We start from the raw sequence: 23049 nt of genomic DNA, 5'->3' as shown, positions 1-23049 counted from the left end.
TTTCATTCAGGCTTCTGGGTCTCATGATCTGCCATGATCTTTACTGGGAAAGCCACATTTTCAACCTGGCCTCCCAAGCCAGTTGCAGACTGGGCATCTTCCATCGTGCAAAGTCGTTTCTTGGCACACCTGAGCTCCTGACCACATACAAAGCTTTTGTTCACAGCCTGATGGAGTACTGCTTTCCCTTCAGGGCTGGTGCTTCTGCCTCTCACCTTTCTCGGCTTCATGCTGTGAAAACCAAGGCATTTAGGGTCACTGGTATCTTCCATGGTGAGGCTGAGTCTTTGGGTCTCTCACTGTCTCACCGCAAGCTGGTCGGTGGTCTTTCTTCTCCCATCTCCTCCCCAGCCTTGCCCCCCTGCTCTGTCTGAGATATGCCCCCCCCCATATTTCTCGCAAGGTGCTCAAGGTCCGCCAGGTAAAACTACCAAAATCACGAATCACTGCTCACCTTCACTCTTTCATTCCTCTTTTTTCCCCGCCTTTGGAACAAACTCCCTCATTCTCTTCAACCCAATTCTTCCCTCCAGGTCTTCAAAACAGCTGTTCACCGCCACCTCTTATCGTCCCCCGACGCCCCAAACCAATCTCCTTCAAATTCCCTGTTTTCCTTCCTGAAAGTTCCTGTCGTGGAAAGACCTGAAAGTTCCTGGTGTCAATTTTGTTTACCCTGTGTACCCAGCCCCATCCTTCTCCCTTCCACAGATCTCTTCATGTCTCTGTTGGGAGGGAAAGGAGCATGAGGGGATGAAAATGGAAGGCAGCATGAGGGGATGGAAGGGGAAGGCAGTGTGAAGGGATGGAAAGGGAAGGCAGCGTGAGGGGAGGGAAAGGGAAGGCAGCTTGAGGGGTTGGAAAGGGAAGGCATCATGAAGGGATGGAAAGGGAACGCATCATTAGGGGAGGGAAAGGGAAGGCAGCATGAGGGGAGGAAAAGGGAAGGCAGCATGAGGGGAGGGAAGGGGAAGGCAGCATGAGGGGAGGGAAGGGGAAGGCAGCATGAGGGGAGGGAAGGGGAAGGCAACGTGAGGGGAGGGAAGGGGAAGGCAGCGTGAGGGGAGGGAAAGGGAAGGCAGCGTGAGGGGAGGGAAAGGGAAGGCAGCATGGGGGGGGGGAAGGGGAAGGCAGCAGGAGGGGAGGGAAGGGGAAGGCAGCATGAAGGGATGGAAAGGGAAGGCAGCGTGAGGGGAGGGAAAGGGAAGGCAGCGTGAGGGGAGGGAAAGGGAAGGGAAAGCAGTGTGAGGGGATGGAAGGGGAAGGCAGCGTGAGGGGAGGAAAAGGGAAGGCAGCGTGAGGGAGGGGAAGGGAAGGCAGCGTGAGGGGAGGGAAAGGGAAGGGAAAGCAGTGTGAGGGGATGGAAGGGGAAGGCAGCGTGAGGGGAGGAAAAGGGAAGGCAGCGTGAGGGGAGGGGAAGGGAAGGCAGCGTGAGGGGAGGGAAAGGGAAGGCAGCGTGAGGGGAGGGAAGGGGAAGGCAGCATGAGGGGAGGGAAGGGGAAGGCAGCGTGAAGGGATGGAAGGGGAAGGCAGTGTGAAGGGATGGAAAGGGAAGGCAGCGTGAGGGGAGGGAAAGGGAAGGCAGCGTGAGGGGAGGGAAAGGGAAGGCAGCGTGAGGGGAGGGAAAGGGAAGGCAGCGTAAGGGGAGGAAAAGGGAAGGCAGCGTGAGGGGAGGGAAAGGGAAGGGGAAAGCAGTGTGAGGGGATGGAAGGGGAAGGCAGCGTGAGGGGAGGAAAAGGGAAGGCAGCATGAGGGGAGGGAAGGGGAAGGCAGCATGAGGGGAGGGAAGGGGAAGGCAGCATGAGGGGAGGGAAGGGGAAGGCAACGTGAGGGGAGGGAAAGGGAAGGCAGCATGAGGGGAGGGAAAGGGAAGGCAGCGTGAGGGGAGGGAAAGGGAAGGCAGCATGAGGGGAGGGAAGGGGAAGGCAGCGTGAAGGGATGGAAGGGGAAGGCAGCGTGAAGGGATGGAAAGGGAAGGCAGTGTGAGGGGAGGGAAAGGGAAGGCAGCGTGAGGGGAGGGAAAGGGAAGGCAGCGTGAGGGGAGGGAAAGGGAAGGGGAAAGCAGCGTGAGGGGAGGAAGGGGAAGGCAGCGTGAGGGGAGGGAAAGGGAAGGCAGCGTGAGGGGAGGGAAAGGGAAGGCAGCGTGAGGGGAGGGAAAGGGAAGACAGCGTGAGGGGAGGGATGGGGAAGGCAGCATGAGGGGAGGGAAAGGGAAGGCAGCATGAGGGACGGGAAAGGGAAGGCAGCGTGAGGGATGGAAAGGGAAGGCAGCATGATGGGATTGAAAGGGAAGGCAGTGCCCTGGGGCGATAAAATGCACCCAAACAGCAACGTTTTCTCTCTCTCTCTCTCTCTCTCTCTCTCTCTCTCTCTCTCTCTCTCTCTCTCTTTCTCTCCCTCTCTCTCTCTCTCTCTCTCTCTCTCTCTCTCTCTCTCTCGTTTATTTGTGCAGATTGAGCTGCAATGTGGCTGCCCAGGCCATAACTTTTTTACAAATTGAGCTTTTGTCATAAAACCTTCAACAAAGTTTTATTATGACAATCTGGAGAACACTAATGAATACTAGCCGAAACCCCGTCACAGACGGATTCCGTTCATTCAACCACCCTCACCAGCTCACCCACACTCGAGGGACATGGACTGGACAGGTCGTGCTTGCCCCCGCCTACTCATCCCCGCCCCTGCCCCATTCCCCCCACCTTCAATTTCCTTACCCCCGCTCAAAAATTTAACTACCCCGGCTCCGCCTCTTCACTCCCCTCCCCCGTCTCTTGATTCCCCGCCCCACTTGCCCCGGGCCCCCACCCCTGTCCACCCCCTCACACTCAACCCCGCCTAATTCACCCCAGCCCGCGCCCACTCTTCCCCCGCCCCATTTCCCCCCCATCTCCCGCTTTCAATTTGCTGACCTTGCCCCCCAGATCTTCACTCCCTGCCCCCGTCTCTTCATCCCCTGACCCCGCCTCTTCACTCCTCGCCCCAACAAAAAGTGTTTATTCTGCCTCAGAGTTGAAAGTTGACTATTGCCACTATGTGCGATGCACTCTTACAGGAATGAAGTTTCTTTCAGTCCAGGTCACAGTACCGAGAAAAACGTGACGCGACCACCAGGAGGAGCACAAAATTGGTCCTTCAGTCTGAATATATAGATAATGTATAAATATATATTTTTTAACTTGTTTTGGTTGTTTATTTTTAGGACAGTACAAAACAGATGGGCTTTGCATTTTGGGATGTTTTCTCGTTTCTCACTATTTTGCATCATGTGAATGACTGCAGGTTGGTTGTAAGGTGCTTGTGAGTCCTTCAGCATACAAAACACAGAATTATTATGGGATGCTTACAGAAATCTGCCCAGAGCTTCCAGGAAGTCGTCCAGGTGCTTTGCACAGCAAAAGGTATTGCCGTAGAAGTTACCTTATCACAACCATAAGTTGAAAATATTATACCAGCCCCTCAATACTTGTTTTCTCTGCAACGAACCTGATGTACTGTTCTCTGACATATATATATATATATATATATATATATATATATATATATATATATATATATATATATATATATATATATATATATATATATATATATATATATATATATATATATATATATCTGACCGTCTATGTATTACATACATGCTTAAGGTGCATTGTGAGGGAGGGGTGTGTTTTTCTTTTGTGTATATAATGTGCAGTTTGGTGTAAGGAAGATTGTCTCTTTTCATACATATGATTCATGATCATCAACAATCGATTGTAGTCTGTTTATCCTTTCAAGTTGGCAGGCAGCACCCTCTTTGTTTCTTCTTCTTCTTTATTTGGTTCCGGATATTGGTGGCAATGCCGATTGGAAGTTCCTGTTCCAAGTTTTCCTGAAGATGGTGGTGGACCTTCTCTTTGAACTGCTGCAGTCACTGCCAGGATGGTTCACTCATGATGATCGGTTGTCGGTCATTCTGTCATTTTGTTGGAGCATCAACACACATCAAAGTTCGGATAGGATGGTGTGTGTCCTCAAAAGGAACTTGTTATTCTGGTTCTAATAATGAGGCCACTCGTGTGGTATTTGATGGTGCAATGAGCGGAGATGTCGTGAGTCATTGGAGCAGCGATGGTGGGTTCCTGCAGCGTACATTGCAGCCAAGGCTTGCCATTGCGATGGGACAGATATTGCTTTTATAGTAGATGGGACAGAATTAGTTGCTTACCTCTGTCCTGAATGCAGTTCAGTTTCTGAAGTCTTGTTTCGAATACTCCCATTCAGGTTAGCAGTGGGTATTCCATCACACTCTTGACCCAATACTTGCAAAGGGTGGTGAGGTCTTGAAGGGTCAGGAGTTGATCCCCTTGAAGGGTCAGGAGTTGATGCAATCAAACCAGAGTGCCCAACCTTTGCTATCCTTTTGTAGCCATGTGTTGACGTGTTTGTCCTCATCATTCGGCTTCTATTCCCTCGAGTATACCCAACAGTATCATCAATCCTTTCAGCATAGCCTTTTGGGAAGGAATGAAATGCATATCCATGATATCCACAGAAGTAGTACTAATGACCTCAATGGTGTTGCATTTCCTACCTCTCACATACCTATACCAAGTACAAAATGCCTCTTTCCAATCGACATTGGACCGTGATCAAATAATTAATTTTCCTGCTGGCTGCATCATTACTGTGGTGCAGCTGTCGGATGAGAAAGCCAAGAAAGGAAAACGGATTGTCATTCGATTGCAAGTTGTATTTAATTTATTGCAACTACAGACGTCACCAAATAGTTGATGGGTGAGAAGAGACTTGGATTAAACTGTTTGTGGGCATGTTACAACTATACTACAACTTGTCCACCTCCACCAGCGCACACCATACCAGTGTAGCACAGTTAGCTTTCATATGAACACACCTTGCAAGTCGTCGTTAATGGGTACAAAAGCTCGGATTTTCTGTCATTTTGCCCCGTTCCATTAGCCATATTATGGTTGACAACTGTTCCATCATGATTTGGTCTGCAGACTACCGGAGTTACGTGTGATGGTGACGATTGGAGAGTCCCTGCCTGGCACTCTATCCTTTTCTGATATTTCTGCAGCAGCAACGTCTGAGAGTGAAGAACAACTTCGTCTGGTACAAAAGTCACTGGACATGGACGACCCCATCAATATCCAGTTCACATCGGTGAAAGTTCAATGCTTTATTTTCTTTTATTTATCGAAGGGTCATTGAGGAGCATCATGTAAATGAATTACATTCAGGACAAAAACAGCAGGTTATATCATTGTACTCGCATGTGAATTACATTGATGGAAGTATTGTGACTTGGTTTGTTTATTTGTGGAAAGATATTTGGTTTGTGATATGATTTATTGATCTTGTATATAGTATGTGAACACATAGACTTTATTTTGTAGACTTTGCTTTGTAGACTTTGCTTTGTAGACTTTGCTTTGTAGACTTTGCTTCATGTGCTTGTGGAATTATGTGATCATCCTGTTTCATAATTTTTCTGAATGCCATTTGTGTCTGTGCCGTGTCACACGGTCATGTCCATAAGGTGGCGATGTCCCTCCCCAGTGGATGGGAGATTATGGAGGGGTATGTGGGATGGTGGTGGGTATTGTGGGGGGTGATGATTGGTGGAATGGTGGAGGGGATGGGGGTCAATCAAACACCTGTTGCCATTGTCCGGCAGTGACCACAAGAGCACCTTGAAAGTTTTGAAATCCTCTTGGAGGAGTAGATGTTGATACATACATACTTTCGCTCCACTATAAATAGACGGTGGTATATTTGATTTGTAGAAATTAGTGTTAATAATAGATAATTATTTTCAGGTGCCCTTGTGGTAACTGCCAATCAATAGCAACCGGTGTTTGATTCACCGCTCAAATTGCCTGTGTACATGTGCTGGCTGGTAGCCGGATGGAGGTGGTGTTACAGTTACGAGTGACTGCTGTTTCTTCGGCTTAATTGTGGGTATGGTATCTCTCTGAATCATGGCACATAACCACAAGGTCTGGTTATCTCTGTTGTTTCATAACATGCTCTGTAACAGGTTCTGAGCACAAAAGTGAACATTTTGTCGGCCCGATCCACACTCGGGTATTTTGGACACATCTTGTCCAATTTCTGGCAAACCTATGGTGTTTCGGCCATTAGTGTAGCATGAAACCATCTCGTGTTGCATTACTATACAACCACTAAGGGGATGCATCGACTTGGAATATTTGTGGAAAATCGAAAATTATTTGCCATTTGAGTTAAATCGTACCACGATCAATTGAAACAAGTAACCTGTCTGCAGTATGGATCTGGTGGTCTACTTCCAGGTGTGATACAGTAGGTCACAGCTAATCTGAAGAAGAAGACAATTTAGACTTTTATTCGCAGATTTACTCACTGCAGAGTTCAGAAATTGGAAAAAAGTCACATCATATCTATTTTGTAGGGTGTCGAGGGATAGATTAGCATCGAGGTGGTCTGAGCGTTTGGGTTCCCCCTTAAAGACCTGCATCACCAAATTTGGAAGACAGTCTCCTGTGAATCTCAGCTGGTCTGATGTTCTACTTCACGAGGAACTTGATACACCTCTTACACAACGTGTGCTTCCATGTTGGTCGGAATCTCAGTTTTACCCAGAATCCTTTGACCACCGTTGGTGTCACTTCATCCATAACTTGATCAGGGTTGACAATATCATTGCACAAAATTTCAGCATGTAACGATTACTTTTCTCTGTTTGAAGTAAATTTCCTTTCCTGAAATACCAAATGTCAAAGTTTGCATTGCATATCTCGAAGCGACGATTAAAAAGTTGCTTTCGGTCGAGTTTTTTTTTTTTTTTTGAGTGATCTAATTGTTGATAAATTCAGATTTAGGTGGACATTGTGAGAGTACTTATTTTTTAAAAATAAATGTTATTTTTGAAAAAGCATGTGCAGTAAAATTAGACTCCGATTGCAAGTACATCGTGTTCGAAATAAATAGTGGTTCACATGCTGTGTCGTCATGTTTGGTGGTACATTTTTATTTGTTTTTGAAGGGAACAACTGGGCGATCCAAAGCAGCTGTTTTGACCCACCACAACATTGTCAACAATGCTTACCTGCAAGGTTTCCACATAGACTACCTTAAGCAGGTATGCTTCCTGTATTAACCACAAAATCATTAATTTGATGACCTCGATCAACCGAATTTGTAAAGAGAAAGTAATGTGGGAAATATTTCAGGATGCTAAAGTAAAAACAATTTTCAAGGTCTGTTAAATCTAAACATTGATTACAAAATTATTTTAATTGTTTTAAAAGTTTTAAAACAATAGTTATTTTTCATTAATATCCACCTCCTTCATCACACCTGCATATTTATATGACTATGTCATGAAGCTGCATCTGGCTCATTCCAAGTTTGCACTTCCACTGCATTGCCCGCTTGTAGGAAACCCGAATCTGCGTTCCAGTTCCCTTACATCATACTTTTGGTTGTATTAGTGGTACCTTGGTTGCCATTATCCATGGAGTTACCCTCTGCTTCCCCTCTCCTGGGTTCAATGCAAGCTCTGTTCTCAGTGCTGTACAGAAAGAGAGGTAAGTCGCTCATGCTGCCATTATTGACAGCACAGTTACCCCACACACGTGGAGCGAAAAGCAGTATTAAGCAATTGATTGACTATGTCTGTCTGTCTACAAGCGTCAGTTTATTCTCAAGGAACAACTTAATTTCATTTGAATGTTATATTTTGAACATGAATTAGAAAACGAACTTTTACTTGTCAATACCTTGGCTCTGAATTTGGCCCGATCACGCATGCGCAGAGAGGAGTGAGATAATCTTTTTACTCTCTCTCTCTTTCTGCCTGTGTGGAAGTCAAACAAGATTGAAAATCATTCCAAACAGGGAACTTACTGTTTTTAAGGACGTCTTAAAGGACACAAACAACAGCCATGAAAAACTAATGAAACATGTTAAATAAGGTGGTGTAAAAGACGCTGCATTGACGACATTAAACTTCCGAAAAAAACAACCTTTAAAATAATTTCTCTTTCCATTGAATTATATATTGGATTATATATTATAATTATATTACTAACTTATTAATTATATTACTAACGAACATTTTCTGGGACGTTTTGCTGGATCCATGTCTCACTGACAGCCACTATGTCTGCATTATAATCATAAACAAGACAACAAAATTCATCAGATTTGTTTTTCCATGACCGAGCGTTCACCATGTACACTGACGGGAGCTTGACTTGAGTTTGATGAGATATCACCTTTACCTTACGACAACATCTGTTTCTGTGTGGTCGCTGTCTTATGTAACAATCCGATGTTGAAAGTATCACTTGTATTGGGTGGTAGTGGAGTGTTTTCCCAGTCAGTTTATCCAGTTTTAGCCATCGCTTTCATTCACCATTTTTTCAGAAACGTGATGTAATATAGTGCTATATGGCTGAATCTTATGAACAAAGCATCGTTTACATCGCAAGTGCAAAGAATTGAGCTGGAAACATTCTCTCTCTCGAGCTGGAAACTTTCTTCTCTATCTCATGGACATTAATCATTGTGGAGGCATAAAAGGTGAAGATACTCTGTTGAGTACTGAATAAGTTGCAAACCTAAAATCACAGTCTCGGTTCAATTAAAATTAAAAATGATTTACAATGGAATAATAAAATGAAAAATATGAAATAGCTTATCGGGGCCCTGTCCTCATGTTGTAACCCAAATTTGGTAGCATTCTGACTGGTAGGTCTGGAGAAGAATTTGGAAGGAATTGGTGAAACTGCCATTTTGACATACTTCTGGTCACGTGATCAGCATGGTGTCTGCAATTTAACATCAGGACCCTGTCCTAATGCTGCCATTTGCTGCCAAATTTCAGCCGGATCGATCCAGCGGTTTGGCCGGAGAAGTAGAAAAAGTAGACAGACAGACGGACGATGCGCGATGGCAATACCTTATCTGGAATGTAAATTCCAGATCAGATAGAAACACAACTAACGATAATAACAAAAAGATTACGGGACGCCACAATGAAGATGAAGTCAAGCGAGAAAGCGTGTGAGAGTATGTAGCTGTCAGGCACTGCACAGGACTTCTCTTCGCCAAGATCAGTGAGATGCAGAACCAAAAGTTCCAGTACAAGGCCAGAAAAGTACTTGGCGAGGTAGGCCGATAAAATGGCGTCTCTTGCCTTCTTCCTTGCTCCACCTCTTGAAAGAAAATAAATGGAATGACATGTAAATGTTGAACCACCTGGTGATTCTATGAAGGTTTGCACAGAGGGAAGAGGAGGCTTCTTGCATATCTGAAAGATGAGGGAAGCTGAGGAAGACACCCATAACACTGTAGAATAACAAAAAAAGAAGCAAAAAATAAACTAACATATCTTGCAAAAACTTTGTTTTGGCAAGATAAAAAACAAATGAGTCTTTTTGTTATGTTTTTCTCTAAAAGAACACCTGAGAGTAGTTGGAACACATTGTGATGAAAAAGTACATGGCGTTTGCAAAGATACCAGAAGCGGAAAAGATGATGTTTTTGATATTTTGCTTTAAAACAAACAAAAGAATAAGAGAACAAATACTGCAACAATGTTTGATGCAACAGATGGAACAGTTTCACCACAGATTGATTCACTGGGATGAGATGAGTGAACCAGACCCACTTTAAGGCCACTCTTGCTGAAATATTAACCCTCTGAGCTTTTGTACTGAAACAAAAAAAATCTCAAGTTATTTGTATTATAATACTTTTTGTGCACTTTTTGAATGAGTCTTACATTTTAACTAAATATTTGTTTTGTATTGTTTTTTCATACAGGTGCACAGGCATATATGGTGTCCCATCCATGTACGTCGACATGCTGTCTGAGTTCAGCATTCACAATTATGACGTCTCTTCACTGGAATTTGGTCAGCACCCGGCTTTCTAATGTTTTATTAAGTTCGGTATTTTATTAGCCTTGCCCATTCACCAAGGGACGGGAGAGATTATTCGAATCGGTGCGTGTGTGTGTGTGTGTGTGTGTGTGTGTGTGTGTGTGTCTACTGGTCCCATCGCAAACGGAAGATCTAGTTTCATCTGGATCATTTGATCTCTCTATCTACCTTGACAAGGCTCTGCATTATTGAATGCTCAATGGATGAAATGGAGACATTGATTGAGGTATGTCATGGGAAGCTGGGAGAAGCTGATGTTTCAGGCATTTTAACCCTTCGTTGGAGTAAAAGAGGACAAAGGAAATTTTGCAAAAATTTGAAACTCTTCTCTTGGTTTTCTGCCATGTATTCTCCAACAATGCCCTCCGACTATTTTAGTTCTTCGACCCTCCCCAGCTACTCCAGGATGCACAAGTTCTTCCATTAACCCCCTCCTGGTTGAACTTACAAAATCCAGGCCGACTGCACACATCAACTCGTTTTTTCTTCACTTTTTCCCATTTATGGAACCACCTTCCAGAGGCTGTTCTGTCTCACTCTTCCCTCAAGGACTTCAAGCATGTAGTGCACCGCCATCCCTTGTCATTCCCAATTTCTACCCATTGTTACGTGTCGACCTCAGGGCACCGCTGCAAGTGCACCGGTAAACCAAAGGGTGACATGGCAGAAAATACATAAAGACACTGATGTGCCCTTCTTTTGGGTGAAACCAACAACTGACAGGAAACAGAAGTGTCATGTTATAAGAAATATTAAATAATCCCTAATGTCTACTGTGAGCACAATAATATTCATTAAATGTAGCAATAAATGACTTTTTTTTGAAGAATCCCAAATTAAAAGAGTACGAACAATGCATACAGCAATTCAGCCACACATTAACTCACAACGGTGGACATGAGAACTCGGCTTAATGAAAGAGTTTGCACATTAAACCCAGTGGGTCATAAATGGGTGAAAGGTCGGCGGTACACACCACAGGTCTTGACGAAGTCCAGAGGGTGTGCACAAATGGTGAAGCCAAGACAGGCAGTCACGTTCAACAAGTCCTCAGAAGGTAAATCCCCGAATCATTGAAACAAACGAGAACCCGATTCAGCAGTTACAGCTGCCTCACAGCTAATGAAGATGGGAACTTCAAGCTGAAAATGTCGATTTGGTTGAAGGACAGGAGAGGTTTGAGGAACGATAAATTCCGAAAGTAAGCACCGGTCAACATGTCGATCGTCTTCTCAAAATGATGCATACATCACCAAAATGGCACCAAAGAGAATACAAGTAGCCGAGATATTGTCACTGGGATAAGGCCAAAAAAAAAAAAAAAAATCCAACACTTGATTGGCCGGATTTTTTTTTAAAAGAAAGGAGGCCCTTTTTTTCCATTTTTTTTTCAAAATGGCCACTGGCTTTTTAATTCAAGTTGGCCACCAGATTTTTAGTTTAAAATTCAAGAATCCTTCCTGTTCAAGGATCCTTCCTGTTTAATGCACTGAAACACTTTTTAAAATCCCATTTTTTAAAACCCCTTCTACGCTGATAAAAAAACAACCACCAATCATCTACCTGACATGGCAGTTTTTTTTTTAACCTTCCACTCTCCATCAAAAAAAATTACATGAGGCATGTACCAGACCTGTCAGTTTTTTTCCCCCAAACAAATATCATGACATGGTTCATATGCCTGATACGTCATGTATTGGCCTTTTGAAAATACAATCCACAGTTCTAAGAAAATATATTACATGTATATATATATATATATATATATATATATATATATATATGTATATATATATATATATATATATATATATATATATCCCCTCTTCCTGTCCAAATACAAAAGGTATGCCAAGATACAAAAAAAACAACAAGCTTCATGCATATCAGTAGGGTGAATATACTGGTTCTAGCTCACTTTTCCCCATGTAAATGAATGGGGGATTTTCAGCGATTCCCTTTTTTTTTCCCTAAAAATAAACCCCCTTTTTATCCGTTTTTCCCTGCTGTGCAGGGGTTTGGCTTTTTGTGAGGCAATGTTTTATGGCCGGATGCCCTTCCTGGACGCCTCTTACAACACAGGGATATGGTACACCTATTCTAACCGGGGTATACACCGGCCCAGTACACTGGTACTCATTTCGCCGACCTCGGATTGATGACAGGCTAAGTCAACCCCCTGGTGTTAATTCAGCAGCTGAGCGGGATTCGAACTCGGGACACTGGGATCCCAAGCCGCCACCCGAACCACTAAGCCAACACCAGGCTTTGTATATATATATAACCAGGCTATCCCAAGGTATATTTATTTGTCTCCCCTTTTAACCTGGAGGTTGATCAGCTCACTCATTGAACCTATAAAGATTTGTTCATTCTCAAATTCCTTCAATAGTTTAATTTTCTTTGCACAATAATCCCCATCTAAAATATTGACAAACAAAACATTTGAATCTTTATATTTTTTAAGATACCCCTTTTGTGCCATTACGAAATGATAAACTTCTCTTAATGCTCTTGTTTGACCACCTCCTGAGCCACATATCATTTTGAGATTATAGTTGAAATGAAAGCGAGAGAAGAACCTTCAGAGTTTAGGCTTTATTCCATTTGATTGGAGCCGCTTCTGCGGGCACACCGGGGAATACAGGTTCAGCTAGGAGTACATAAGCAGTAACGTATACATGTGCAATTAATCATCGCAGAATAAATCCGCGTAAGCACGGAGTTCGATATAATCTCCATTCTCACCAGTCAATGAGCACCTTCAGTCAATGAGCACCAAGTGAACAGCCGATGTAAATGGCAATGCCCCGAGGACAATCACCCCGTGCCGCGGAGACCTCCCCTTATACGCGAGACGCACAACATGTGATCCCGCGTCATGTCCCTCAATTCACCTCAATTCACCACATTCTCCCCACCTTTAAAATGCAACTAGGGGCCCAACTTACACACCATGATTGCTTTAGCACTATAGGAGTATACATTTCAAGCAACGCGGACTAATAGGTCTACAGAAGCATACATGCCAAGCAGTGATTATTTTGAGTTGTAGGAGCATGGTAATGAGCATCGATATATGATATAATGAGCATATAGGAGCATGAGCAGCGAGAATGCCGATAATCCCCTTTACAGATTGAGTCGTCGAGGGGGCCTTATTCGTCGACCTCTCCGGGAGTAAATGGCAGTTTCACTTGAGGGAGGCTCCCGATCCTCTTGGTGAGCCTCGACTTGTGCCGGGGATGACTCCTCAATCGCTCTCGGGTGGAACGCGGCAGCCCCGTCGCCCGGTGGAGTTCCTGGGGGGGGAACACCTGTGGAGGGGATGTCAGAAGGAGGAGTGCCAGAAGGTGGTGTACCTGCGGGAGCCAGATGGCGAACCGACACAGTGGTCTCCCTGCCATCCGGGAGCCTGACATGAGCATACTCTGGATTAGTGTCAATGAGTTCGACCCCCTCCACCAGGGGTTCATACTTGCTTTGTCGTACCGGGCGTTTCATGAACACTGTTCCGGGATGGGTCAGCCAGTTGGGCACCGTTTGACCGTCAACATAACGTCGCTGGTGAGTAAACATTCGTTCGTGAGGAGTTGCATTGGTGGACGTGCAGAGCAAAGAGCGTATGGAATTCAGAGCGTCGGGAAGGGTAACCTCCCACCGCTCGGGGCCCAGTCCTCTTGATTTCAACGCCAGAGTTACGGCTTTCCAAATAACCCCGTTATACCGTTCCACCTGCCCGTTACCCTGTGGGTTGTAACCCGTCGTTCGACTAGTTGCTATGCCGAGCTCTAGTAGGAATTGTTTTAGCCCGGCCGACATGAAACACGGCCCTCTGTCTGAATGTATGTACGAAGGTTTCCCAAACATAGCGAAGAGGTCAGAGAGACATCTCACGACAGTGCCCGAGGTCATATCCGAGCACGGAAATGCGAAAGGGAACCTTGAATATTCATCAACAACGGTGAATATGTATCTGTTGTCTGTCTCGGTCGGCAGGGGCCCTTTGAAGTCGATGTTTAGTCTCTCGAAGGGGGAAGTGGCCTTGATCAGTCTGCCAGATGCCGCGCCATTGAATCTGGGTTTTAGTTCAGTACAAACAGGGCATGAAGCATTCATTTGTTTAATATCTTCAACAGAATAGGGAAGATTTTGTCTGCGCACGAAATGTGCCATTCTGGTTACCCCTGGGTAGCAGAGAGACACGTGTAGGTCTTGCAAAGCCTGACTGATTGTTGCCGAACTGTAGACCCGAGAGAAGGTATCTGCAGCAGGGTTTTCCTTCCCGGGCCGGTAAACAATGTCGTAACTGTAGCAAGCTAGGTCTATCCGCCATCTCATAATTTTTTCATTCTTAATTTTCCCGTTATTTTTCCCATCAAACATGAATGCCACGGATCGTTGGTCTGTAACGAGCGTGAAGTGGTTTCCCAGTAAATAATGTCTCCATTTCCGCAGCGCTTCGACGATGGCGTACGCTTCCTTCTCTATCGCTGAGTGTCTCTGCTCGCTTCTAGAGAGAGTTCTCGAGAAGAACGCGACCGGCCGCCCAGACTGATTAAGTGTAGCAGCTATCGCGTGATCTGAAGCGTCGGTTTCCACCACAAAGGGCACCGAGCTATCGATCGATAAAACCACGGACTTACTGATATCATCCTTGAGGCTGTGGAAAGCTCTTACAACAGCGGCATCTGGTGGAAAGTTTTTGCAATGCACTAGGGGATGTATTTTCTCGGAGTATTGCGAAATCCATCTCGCATAGTAAGCGAACATGCCGATCACCCGGCGCATTGTCTGCAAGTCCTGAGGTGGTGGTAGCTCATGGAGCGGGCGCAATCGTTCAGGATCAGGCTTAATTGTGCCGTCGGCTATTGTGTAGCCGAGAAGGTCAATTGACCTTGCCGAGAATACGCATTTCTCGTAGTTGAGAGTCAGATTATATTTTCTAGCAATGCTCAAGAATCTGTCCAGATTCATATCATGTTCCCCCTGATCCCTACCGCACACTGTGACATTGTCCACGTAAACAAAAGTGTCTTTGAGGTTTTCATCTGAGATGATGTCGTCCATAACCCGTTGGAAGCAAGCTACCCCATTCGTGACACCGAAAGGTATTCTCCTGAATTGGTAGAGGTGCCTCCCTGCCTGGAATGCGGTGTAAGGTTTGTCTTCCTCTCGGATGGGAATTTGATGATAGGCGCTTCGCAAGTCGATGGTGCTGAATACCTTATAATTGGCCACGCGTTCGACCATCTCGTCTATGCGCGGCAGGGGGTAGGCATCGAGTTGGGTAAAGCGATTGACTGTTTGGGAATAATCGACAACCATTCGTTTCTTATGGTTCTGACTGCTGGTTACTAACACCTGTGCGCGCCATGGCGAATCGCTCGGTTCTATAATTCCTTCTTCCAGTAATCGCTTGGTTTCTGAAGTGATGAAATTCATGTCAGTAGTGGTATATCGCCGCGATTTAATCGCTATCGGTTTGCAGACCGGCGACAAGTTAGCGAACAGCTGGGGGGACGTCACCTCCGCGGTGGTCAACGCATTTAAAATTAGACGAGGCTTGCTTCCTCCAAAGGGTATTTCGACGCTCGTGTGCTGCTTGAGGACATTATGACCCAGAATTACGTCTGCGCACAAATCACGAAGCACCAGTACCCTTACATCCCGATGTGTGTACCCTTTTACGTCCAATTCAACATTGCAGTACCCTCGTACGCGGGATTGTAGTGAGGTGGCGGCCATGCATACCGTATTGTCTGTCGGGTGGATTATCCATTTCCTGCCCTTTACTAGCGAGCTGTTGACGAAACTTTCAGAGCTTCCGGTATCAATCAGTGCCTCAGCCATATGCCCGTTAATTCGTACGTTGATGATAGCCTTGGATAGATTCCCCGGGGAGTTAATTTATTCCCCTGCAGTTAATTTATTTTGCGAGTATAGAGCCGCAGAAGTGGGTTTATTTCTCCTTAGAGTAGATTTACATACCCTGGCATAATGCCCTTTCTTGTCGCAATTCATGCATGTGGCATCTCTGGCGGGGCATTTTTGACGAGGGTGCCTTTTGTACCCACAAAAGAAGCATTTACCAACCGGAGCAGTTGCTGAGGAGTTTGACGTGGCCTGGGTATCCGGCTCCTCGGGTGTTTCTCCATCCCCTATGTCTGGCTGTGTCTGTGCCAGTGGGGTTCCTTGGGTTCCCATCGTAGCAGCGTTCATTAGCAGCATCGGTGTCCCAAATGACTCAGATTGCTGCTGAGCCGTATCCATCGCTCGTGCCTGATCGACGACCTTGTCAAGAGTGGGTTGCGCTTTCTCTAGTAAGCGTTGCCGTATGTGGGCTGATCTGAGTCCTTGGATGAATGCCTCCCGTGTCGCTTCCTTTCGGTGTTCCTCGGCGCTTACGGCCCGGAAGCTGCCGTCTTTTCCCAGCTGATTCAGAGCTTGCAGGAACTGATCGATTGTCTCCCCGGCTGCTTGCTTGCGTGTGTTGAGAAGATGTCGTATCTATACCTCGTTCTTGGGCTTCACGTAGAGCGCCTGCAGCACGTCGATCGCTGCTTCGTAAGTGTCGCACTCCGAGAAGAGCCTGTACACGCTGGGCGAGACATGATTCACGAGAGCGGCAAATTTGTCAGCTCCCTCCTCGATGATGGTCAGATAGTGTGAGAAGGAACAGAACCAATGCGACCATTTCATTTCTGCGTCAGTCGCGTTTGGGTCTGCGTCGAACCTCTCTGGTTTGTAGATCTTGTCCATCGTTGGTTGAGAGAGCCGAGAAAACTAAATGGAATAAATTGAAATGAAAGCGAGAGAAGAACCTTCAGAGTTTAGGCTTTATTCCATTTGATTGGAGCCGCTTCTGCGGGCACACCGGGGAATACAGGTTCAGCTAGGAGTACATAAGCAGTAACGTATACATGTGCAATTAATCATCGCAGAATAAATCCGTGTAAGCACGGAGTTCGATATAATCTCCATTCTCACCAGTCAATGAGCACCTTCAGTCAATGAGCACCAAGTGAACAGCCGATGTAAATGGCAATGCCCCGGGGACAATCACCCCGTGCCGCGGAGACCTCCCCTTATACGCGAGACGCACAACATGTGATCCCGCGTCATGTCCCTCAATTCACCTCAATTCACCACAATAGTAAATTGTTTTTTCATTGTTCAATTGATAACCATCAAAGTTTTCAGTCCATTCAAGGATATTCATTTTTTTCTTTACATCCTCTAACTTACTAGTTTTAAAATTGATTCGCTTATTTGTTTTATTTACCTTTGTTTTAGTTATTTTTTCAATAAGACTTATTTGATATTTTTCACATTCATTATGTTTTCCATTTATATACCAAGACTGAGATTTTCTCCACTCTTTAGTTTGATTAATACTTGGTTTAACCATTTATATATTGCGAAAAAACGCGGCGGTAGCCCTTAAAAAACCCTAACCCATCTTCCCATCGTTAAAACGCAATCTATTCTATTCACTCTATCATACAATATCCATATGGAACACAATCTATTCCATTATCTAAAATAAATCTCTTATCATCAAAGGCTCCTAATGTCTTTTTATTTACTTCTTCACTATATATGTTATGTTTATAACTTCTTATTGTATTCATTTTCCTATATTCTTCTTTCTTATTCATCAAACAATTATAATAATTTCTAAAAGTTATTGATTTCTTTATTACATATTTCTTTATTCCCTTTAACCTCTTATCAATCTGATCACCATACTTATAAGCATATGCCTTTGCTCTCAATCCAATAAACTCACTCATTACTCTTCCACCCAACTCATCCTTAAACTTACCAATAACCTTTTCATTCTTTTTGGAAAATAACTCACTCTTCTTGCTGAAATTACTTGTATCATATACTCCAATATTTTTCTTCATATCTTCATAAACATCATCAGTTTTTATATCTAGGATAAAACTATCAGTGTCCATATACAACAATGAAACATTTTCACCATACTCTTTCTTTAAGTCATTATACAAATAATCATACATCAATATCTTTGATGAATCAAGAACTGCTGTTCCAATATAAATTGGTTTATCCATTACAATACTTTCCTTTTTCATATGAATTGCAGAAAAGTTCTCTGAAAAAATCTCTTCTCTCTCAAAACTTGGTTTATTTATCAATCTCGAAGCTTCTTTCCAAGATGTTGCGAATCTAATGTTTTGCCTGTTTCTAACATTTTCCATAGTCCTTCCAAATACAGCATTATTCATTAATTTATAAAAGTCCCCTTCAAATTTTACTTTTGTATTTGCTCTCATATCTGTATTGAATTGAATATACTTTTTCACCCAAGGACTTTGTTTAAATTTTAAAACTCCATGAATTTTAGCTACTCTCAATCCTTCTCTCAAAAACTGTTTTAAGCTTCTCTGATGCAAAACATATCCCTCTTTATCATAGAATGTTGTTAATAACTTTTCTGTTGATTTACCTTTAATATTAAAACTTTTATGATAATCACTTAACCATTCTTTCTTTGGGGTTTCTTTCTCACATGCAAAAGGAAGATCTTTATGCTTATTATGAAGATCACTCGGGTACCTCAAATCAACTTCAAAATAATAACCTTCTTTTTCGTCATTCAATTCCTCTTGAGAAGAAATAACAATATTCATCAAAGCCTTTTCATAATCCTTTTCTTCCACCCACTCTAATTTACCATAAGGCAGAGATTGAGACATTGCCCATCCATACAAATTATTAGCATCAAAATACATCAAATAATTACTATCTTTTTCACTATCATAATTTGGGAGATATTTATTATTTGCTTTCGCATATCTTTTTGAACATACTTGTGATATTCCACCTCTCTTGGACTTCTCAATCATCAAAAGCATATCAACATCACTGATTACATCTATATCTTGTTTTGTCATTTTCAACATTGCACTCCAAGCTAAACCAGGAGCTGTGAAATAGTGGGAAGGGTCTAATCCATAACAATTTTTATTATGACAGAGTGATCTAAAAGCTTCAAACACATCAGCTAACAATAAAACATCTGTTTTTAGATATAAATCATGATATTCTCCAAGGTTCTTTATCTTAAATAATTTCCATATTTCTTGTGCGTGTTTATATTCCTTATCACTTATCTCTTCTTCATAAAGGTTATTATAGAAACTTTCTTTTGATGGAAGTTGTGTTTCTTTAAATCTCATAAATGAATCCATATAATCATAAGGATAAATTCCCTTACTTGTAAGAATTTTCTCTTTACTTTGAATTTCATTCCTTGTTTGAATTTCCTCTCTCGTAAGAATTCCTTCTTTAATCAGAATTTCATCTTTAATCAGAATTTCCTCTTTAGTTAGAATTTCATTCATCGTTCGAATTTTCTTTATAATTAGAATTTCATCTTCAGTTAGAATTTCCTTATTAATTAGAATTTCCTCTTTACTTTGAATTCTCTCTTTAATCTGAATTTCCTCTTTAGTGAAAATTTCCTCTTTTGGAAAGAATGAATTAAGATTTGGAAAAGAGTCCATGGAGCTTAGATTTGATGCGAGGTAGGCTAGTGGTGTTCCCATAAACTTGTAAGAATCAAGAAACCGAATACGAGTTATAGGTTTTGTGAATATCATTTTTGTAAATGAAATATACTTTTGACTTGTGTTTGTTATGGCAGAAATATTCCCTGGTGTTTTTGAAAGTTCATTTATAAATAGATGTGTATCATAGTTGGCGCTATTGTGAAGAAAGACTGGAATAAAAGAAGGTAATTTATAATTAAGATTACAACAGGAATGAGCGGGGCCTCTATATTTACCAGTAAGATGACAATGATCCCTAACTTTAGACTCCTTAATTTCCCTCTCACAAATATGACAGATATTGTTCTTTCTAAATTCTAATTTTTTTTCTTTGGTTAATTTCATCGGTTCATTTGTTTCTTTCATTAATTTAGTGAGTCTTATACAATCCTTTTCTAATCGTTTTACAAACTCTTGTGAAGCTTTTTTTCCACGATAATGTTCAAGTTTGTTATACTTTTCTCCAACAGATGATTTGATATAATAACAGAAACCACAAGGAATATGTTTTTGATATTTATTTGTATATGATTCTTTTGGATTAGGAGAAGCAGTATTTATCTTTTTAAGGATACACTCAAAATCAGCGTATATCACAAATGGGTGCATGATAGATTTATTATAATCTTCAAAAGAAATCTTTTCACCAGGTTTAGGCATTGTAATTACAGCTGATTTATGATTACTACAATATTTTGAATGTTGTTCTAATCGTTCTTTTGTATGAAATGAATTAAGACATCGCTTACAAGGATATATTTTGTTTGCTGTTCTGAATACCTGAGAAGAGATTAATCTTGATAAATTATTGATGTATGTGTAATGTGAATTCTTTCCAACACTAAAATATAAAAGATCAATGTGTGTTTCTTCATTTTTATAGTTGTTTGAAATTTTTAATATTTGAACTTTGTTTGTATCCGTTAATCCATATACATTAATAGAAAGATTATTCTTTTTCTCAAATTTTGGAATATCTGTTAGTGGCATTGGGAAATTAAAATCTTTAATGTCCAAGGTATTCTCATATTTCATATATTGTTTTACTCTTTCTGAATTACATTTTGGTGGATGTAAGTGAGCAAGAACAGACCAGAGAAAACATTTATTATCATTATTCTTAATATTAACAACTGCCTTCTTTCGTTTTATTTCTTTTGGTAATTCAATAAAAGAAGAAGCTTTAAGAGGGTTTGATTTTAGAATGTGTATATCTAAAAAGATGATTTTTTTTAATATTGAATCCACTTCCTACCACTGTATTATCAACATCCTCCTCTTGTCTTGATAGTTCTTCATCAACCCCACTATTCAAAAAATCTTGAAATGATGTTATAAAATGAAGATCTGTTCTCATATAAGGAGTTTGTTCTTCATCTTGTCTTTTCATATTCATTTTCACCCCCATATAAAACTTTAAAGTTTTCATTTCTTTTAATGTCTTTTTAATAAATTTTTCAACATCGGGTTTCACTATTTCAATTGATTCAGCTATTGATGATGGACCGTGAAATGAGAGCGAGAGATGAACCTTCAGAGTTTAGGCTTTATTCCATTTGATTGGAGCCGCTTCTGTGGACACACCAGGAAATACAGGTTCAGCTAGGAGTACATAAGCAGAAACGTATACATGTGCAGTTAACCATTGCAGACTAATCCGCGTAAGCACGGAGTTCGATATAATCTCCATTCTCACCAGTCAATGAGCACCTTCAGTTAACGAGCATCAAGTGGACAGCCGATGTCAATAGCAATGCCCCGGGGACAATCCACCCGTGCCGCAGAGACCTCCCCTTATACGCGAGACGCACAACATGTGATCCCGCGTCATGTCCCTTGATTCACGTTAATTCACCACATTCTCCTCACCTTTAAAATGTAACTAGGGGCCCATCTTACACACCATGATTGCTTTAGCACTATAGGAGTATACATTTCAAGCAACGCGGACTAATTGATCTACAGAAGCATACATGCCAAGCAGTGATTATTTTGAGTTGTAGGAGCATGGAAATGAGCATCGATATATGATATAATGAGCATATAGGAGCATGAGCAGCGAGAATGCCGATAATCCCCTTTACAGATTGAGTCGTCGAGGGGGCCTTATTCGTCGACCTCTCCGGGAGTAAACGGCAGTTTCACTTGAGGGAGACTCCCGATCCTCTTGGTGAGCCTCGACTTGTGCCGGGGATGACTCCTCGATCGCTCTCGGGGGGAACACGGCAGCCCCGTCGCCTGGCGGAGTTCCTGGGGCTGAAATGTCAGAAGGAGGAGAGCCAGGAGGTGGTGTACCGGCGGGAGGAGTACCGGCGGGAGCCAGATGGCGAACCGACACAGTGGTCTCCCTGCCATCCGGGAGCCTGACATGAGCATACTCTGGATTAGTGTCAATGAGTTCGACCCCCTCCACCAGCGGTTCATACTTGCTTTGTCGTACCGGGCGTTTCATGAACACTGTACCGGGGTGGGTCAGCCAGTTGGGCACCGTTTGACTGTCAACATAACGTCGTTGGTGAGTAAACATACGTTCGTGAGGAGTGGCATTTGTGGACGTGCAGAGCAAAGAGCGTATGGAATTCATTGCGTCAGGAAGAGCAACCTCCCATCGCTCGGGGCCCAGTCCTCTCGATTTCAGCGCCAGAGTTATGGCTTTCCAAATAACTCCATTATACCTTTCCACCTGCCCGTTTCCCTGTGGGTTGTAACCCGTCGTTCGACTAGTTGCTATGCCGTGCTCTAATAGGAATTGTTTTAGCCCGGCCGACATGAAACACGGCCCTCTGTCTGAATGTATGTACGAAGGTCTCCCAAACATAGCGAAGACGTCAGAGAGACATTTTACGACAGTGCCCGAGGTCATATCCGAGCACGGAAACGCGAAAGGGAACCTTGAATATTCATCAACAACGGTGAATATGTATCTGTTGTCTGTCTCGGTGGGCAGGGGCCCTTTGAAGTCGATGTTTAGTCTCTCGAAGGGGGAAGTAGCCTTGATCAGTCTGCCAGATGCCGCGCCAAAGAATCTGGGTTTTAGTTCAGCACAAACAGGGCATGAAGCATTCATTTGTTTAATATCTTCAACAGAATAGGGAAGATTTTGTCTGCGTACGAAATGTGCCATCCTGGTTACCCCTGGGTGGCACAGAGACACATGGAGGTCTTGCAAAGCCTGACTGATTGTTGCCGAACTGTAGACCCGGGAGAAGGTATCTGCAGCAGGGTTTTCCTTCCCGGGCCGGTAAACAATGTCGTACCTGTAGCAGGCAAGGTCTATCCGCCATCTCATAATTTTTTCATTCTTAATTTTCCCGTTATTTTTCCCATCAAACATGAAAGCCACGGATCGTTGGTCCGTAACGAGCGTGAAGTGGTTTCCCAGTAAATAATGTCTCCATTTACGCAGCGCTTCGACGATGGCGTACGCCTCCTTCTCTATTGCCGAGTGTCTCTGCTCGCTTCGAGAGAGAGTTCTCGAGAAGAAAGCGACCGGCCGCCCAGACTGATTAAGTGTTGCAGCTATGGCGTGA

General features: G+C 43.1%; 1 protein-coding gene across 3 annotated transcripts in view; it reads left to right on the top strand.

Annotated features, from left to right (window-relative positions):
* Positions 1-23049, top strand: part of LOC147013577 (medium-chain acyl-CoA ligase ACSF2, mitochondrial-like) — a 91039-nt gene that overhangs the window by 15607 nt on the left and 52383 nt on the right. For all 3 annotated transcript variants that reach the window (XM_085855486.1, XM_085855485.1, XM_085855484.1), the window contains exons 5-9: positions 3277-3395; positions 5004-5166; positions 7031-7126; positions 7426-7574; positions 9817-9908. In XM_085855486.1, coding sequence (XP_085711612.1) covers positions 3277-3395; positions 5004-5166; positions 7031-7126; positions 7426-7574; positions 9817-9908 — 619 coding nt within the window. The remainder of the gene's footprint in view (positions 1-3276; positions 3396-5003; positions 5167-7030; positions 7127-7425; positions 7575-9816; positions 9909-23049) is intronic.

This window comes from Eptatretus burgeri, chromosome 14 (assembly GCF_056783735.1).
Source record: "Eptatretus burgeri isolate ZD-2024b chromosome 14, Ebu_testis_v1, whole genome shotgun sequence".
NCBI classification, from domain to species: Eukaryota; Metazoa; Chordata; class Myxini; order Myxiniformes; family Myxinidae; genus Eptatretus; species Eptatretus burgeri.
Note: the sequence above shows the minus strand (reverse complement) of the source record. Positions and strands in the feature narration are given on the sequence as shown.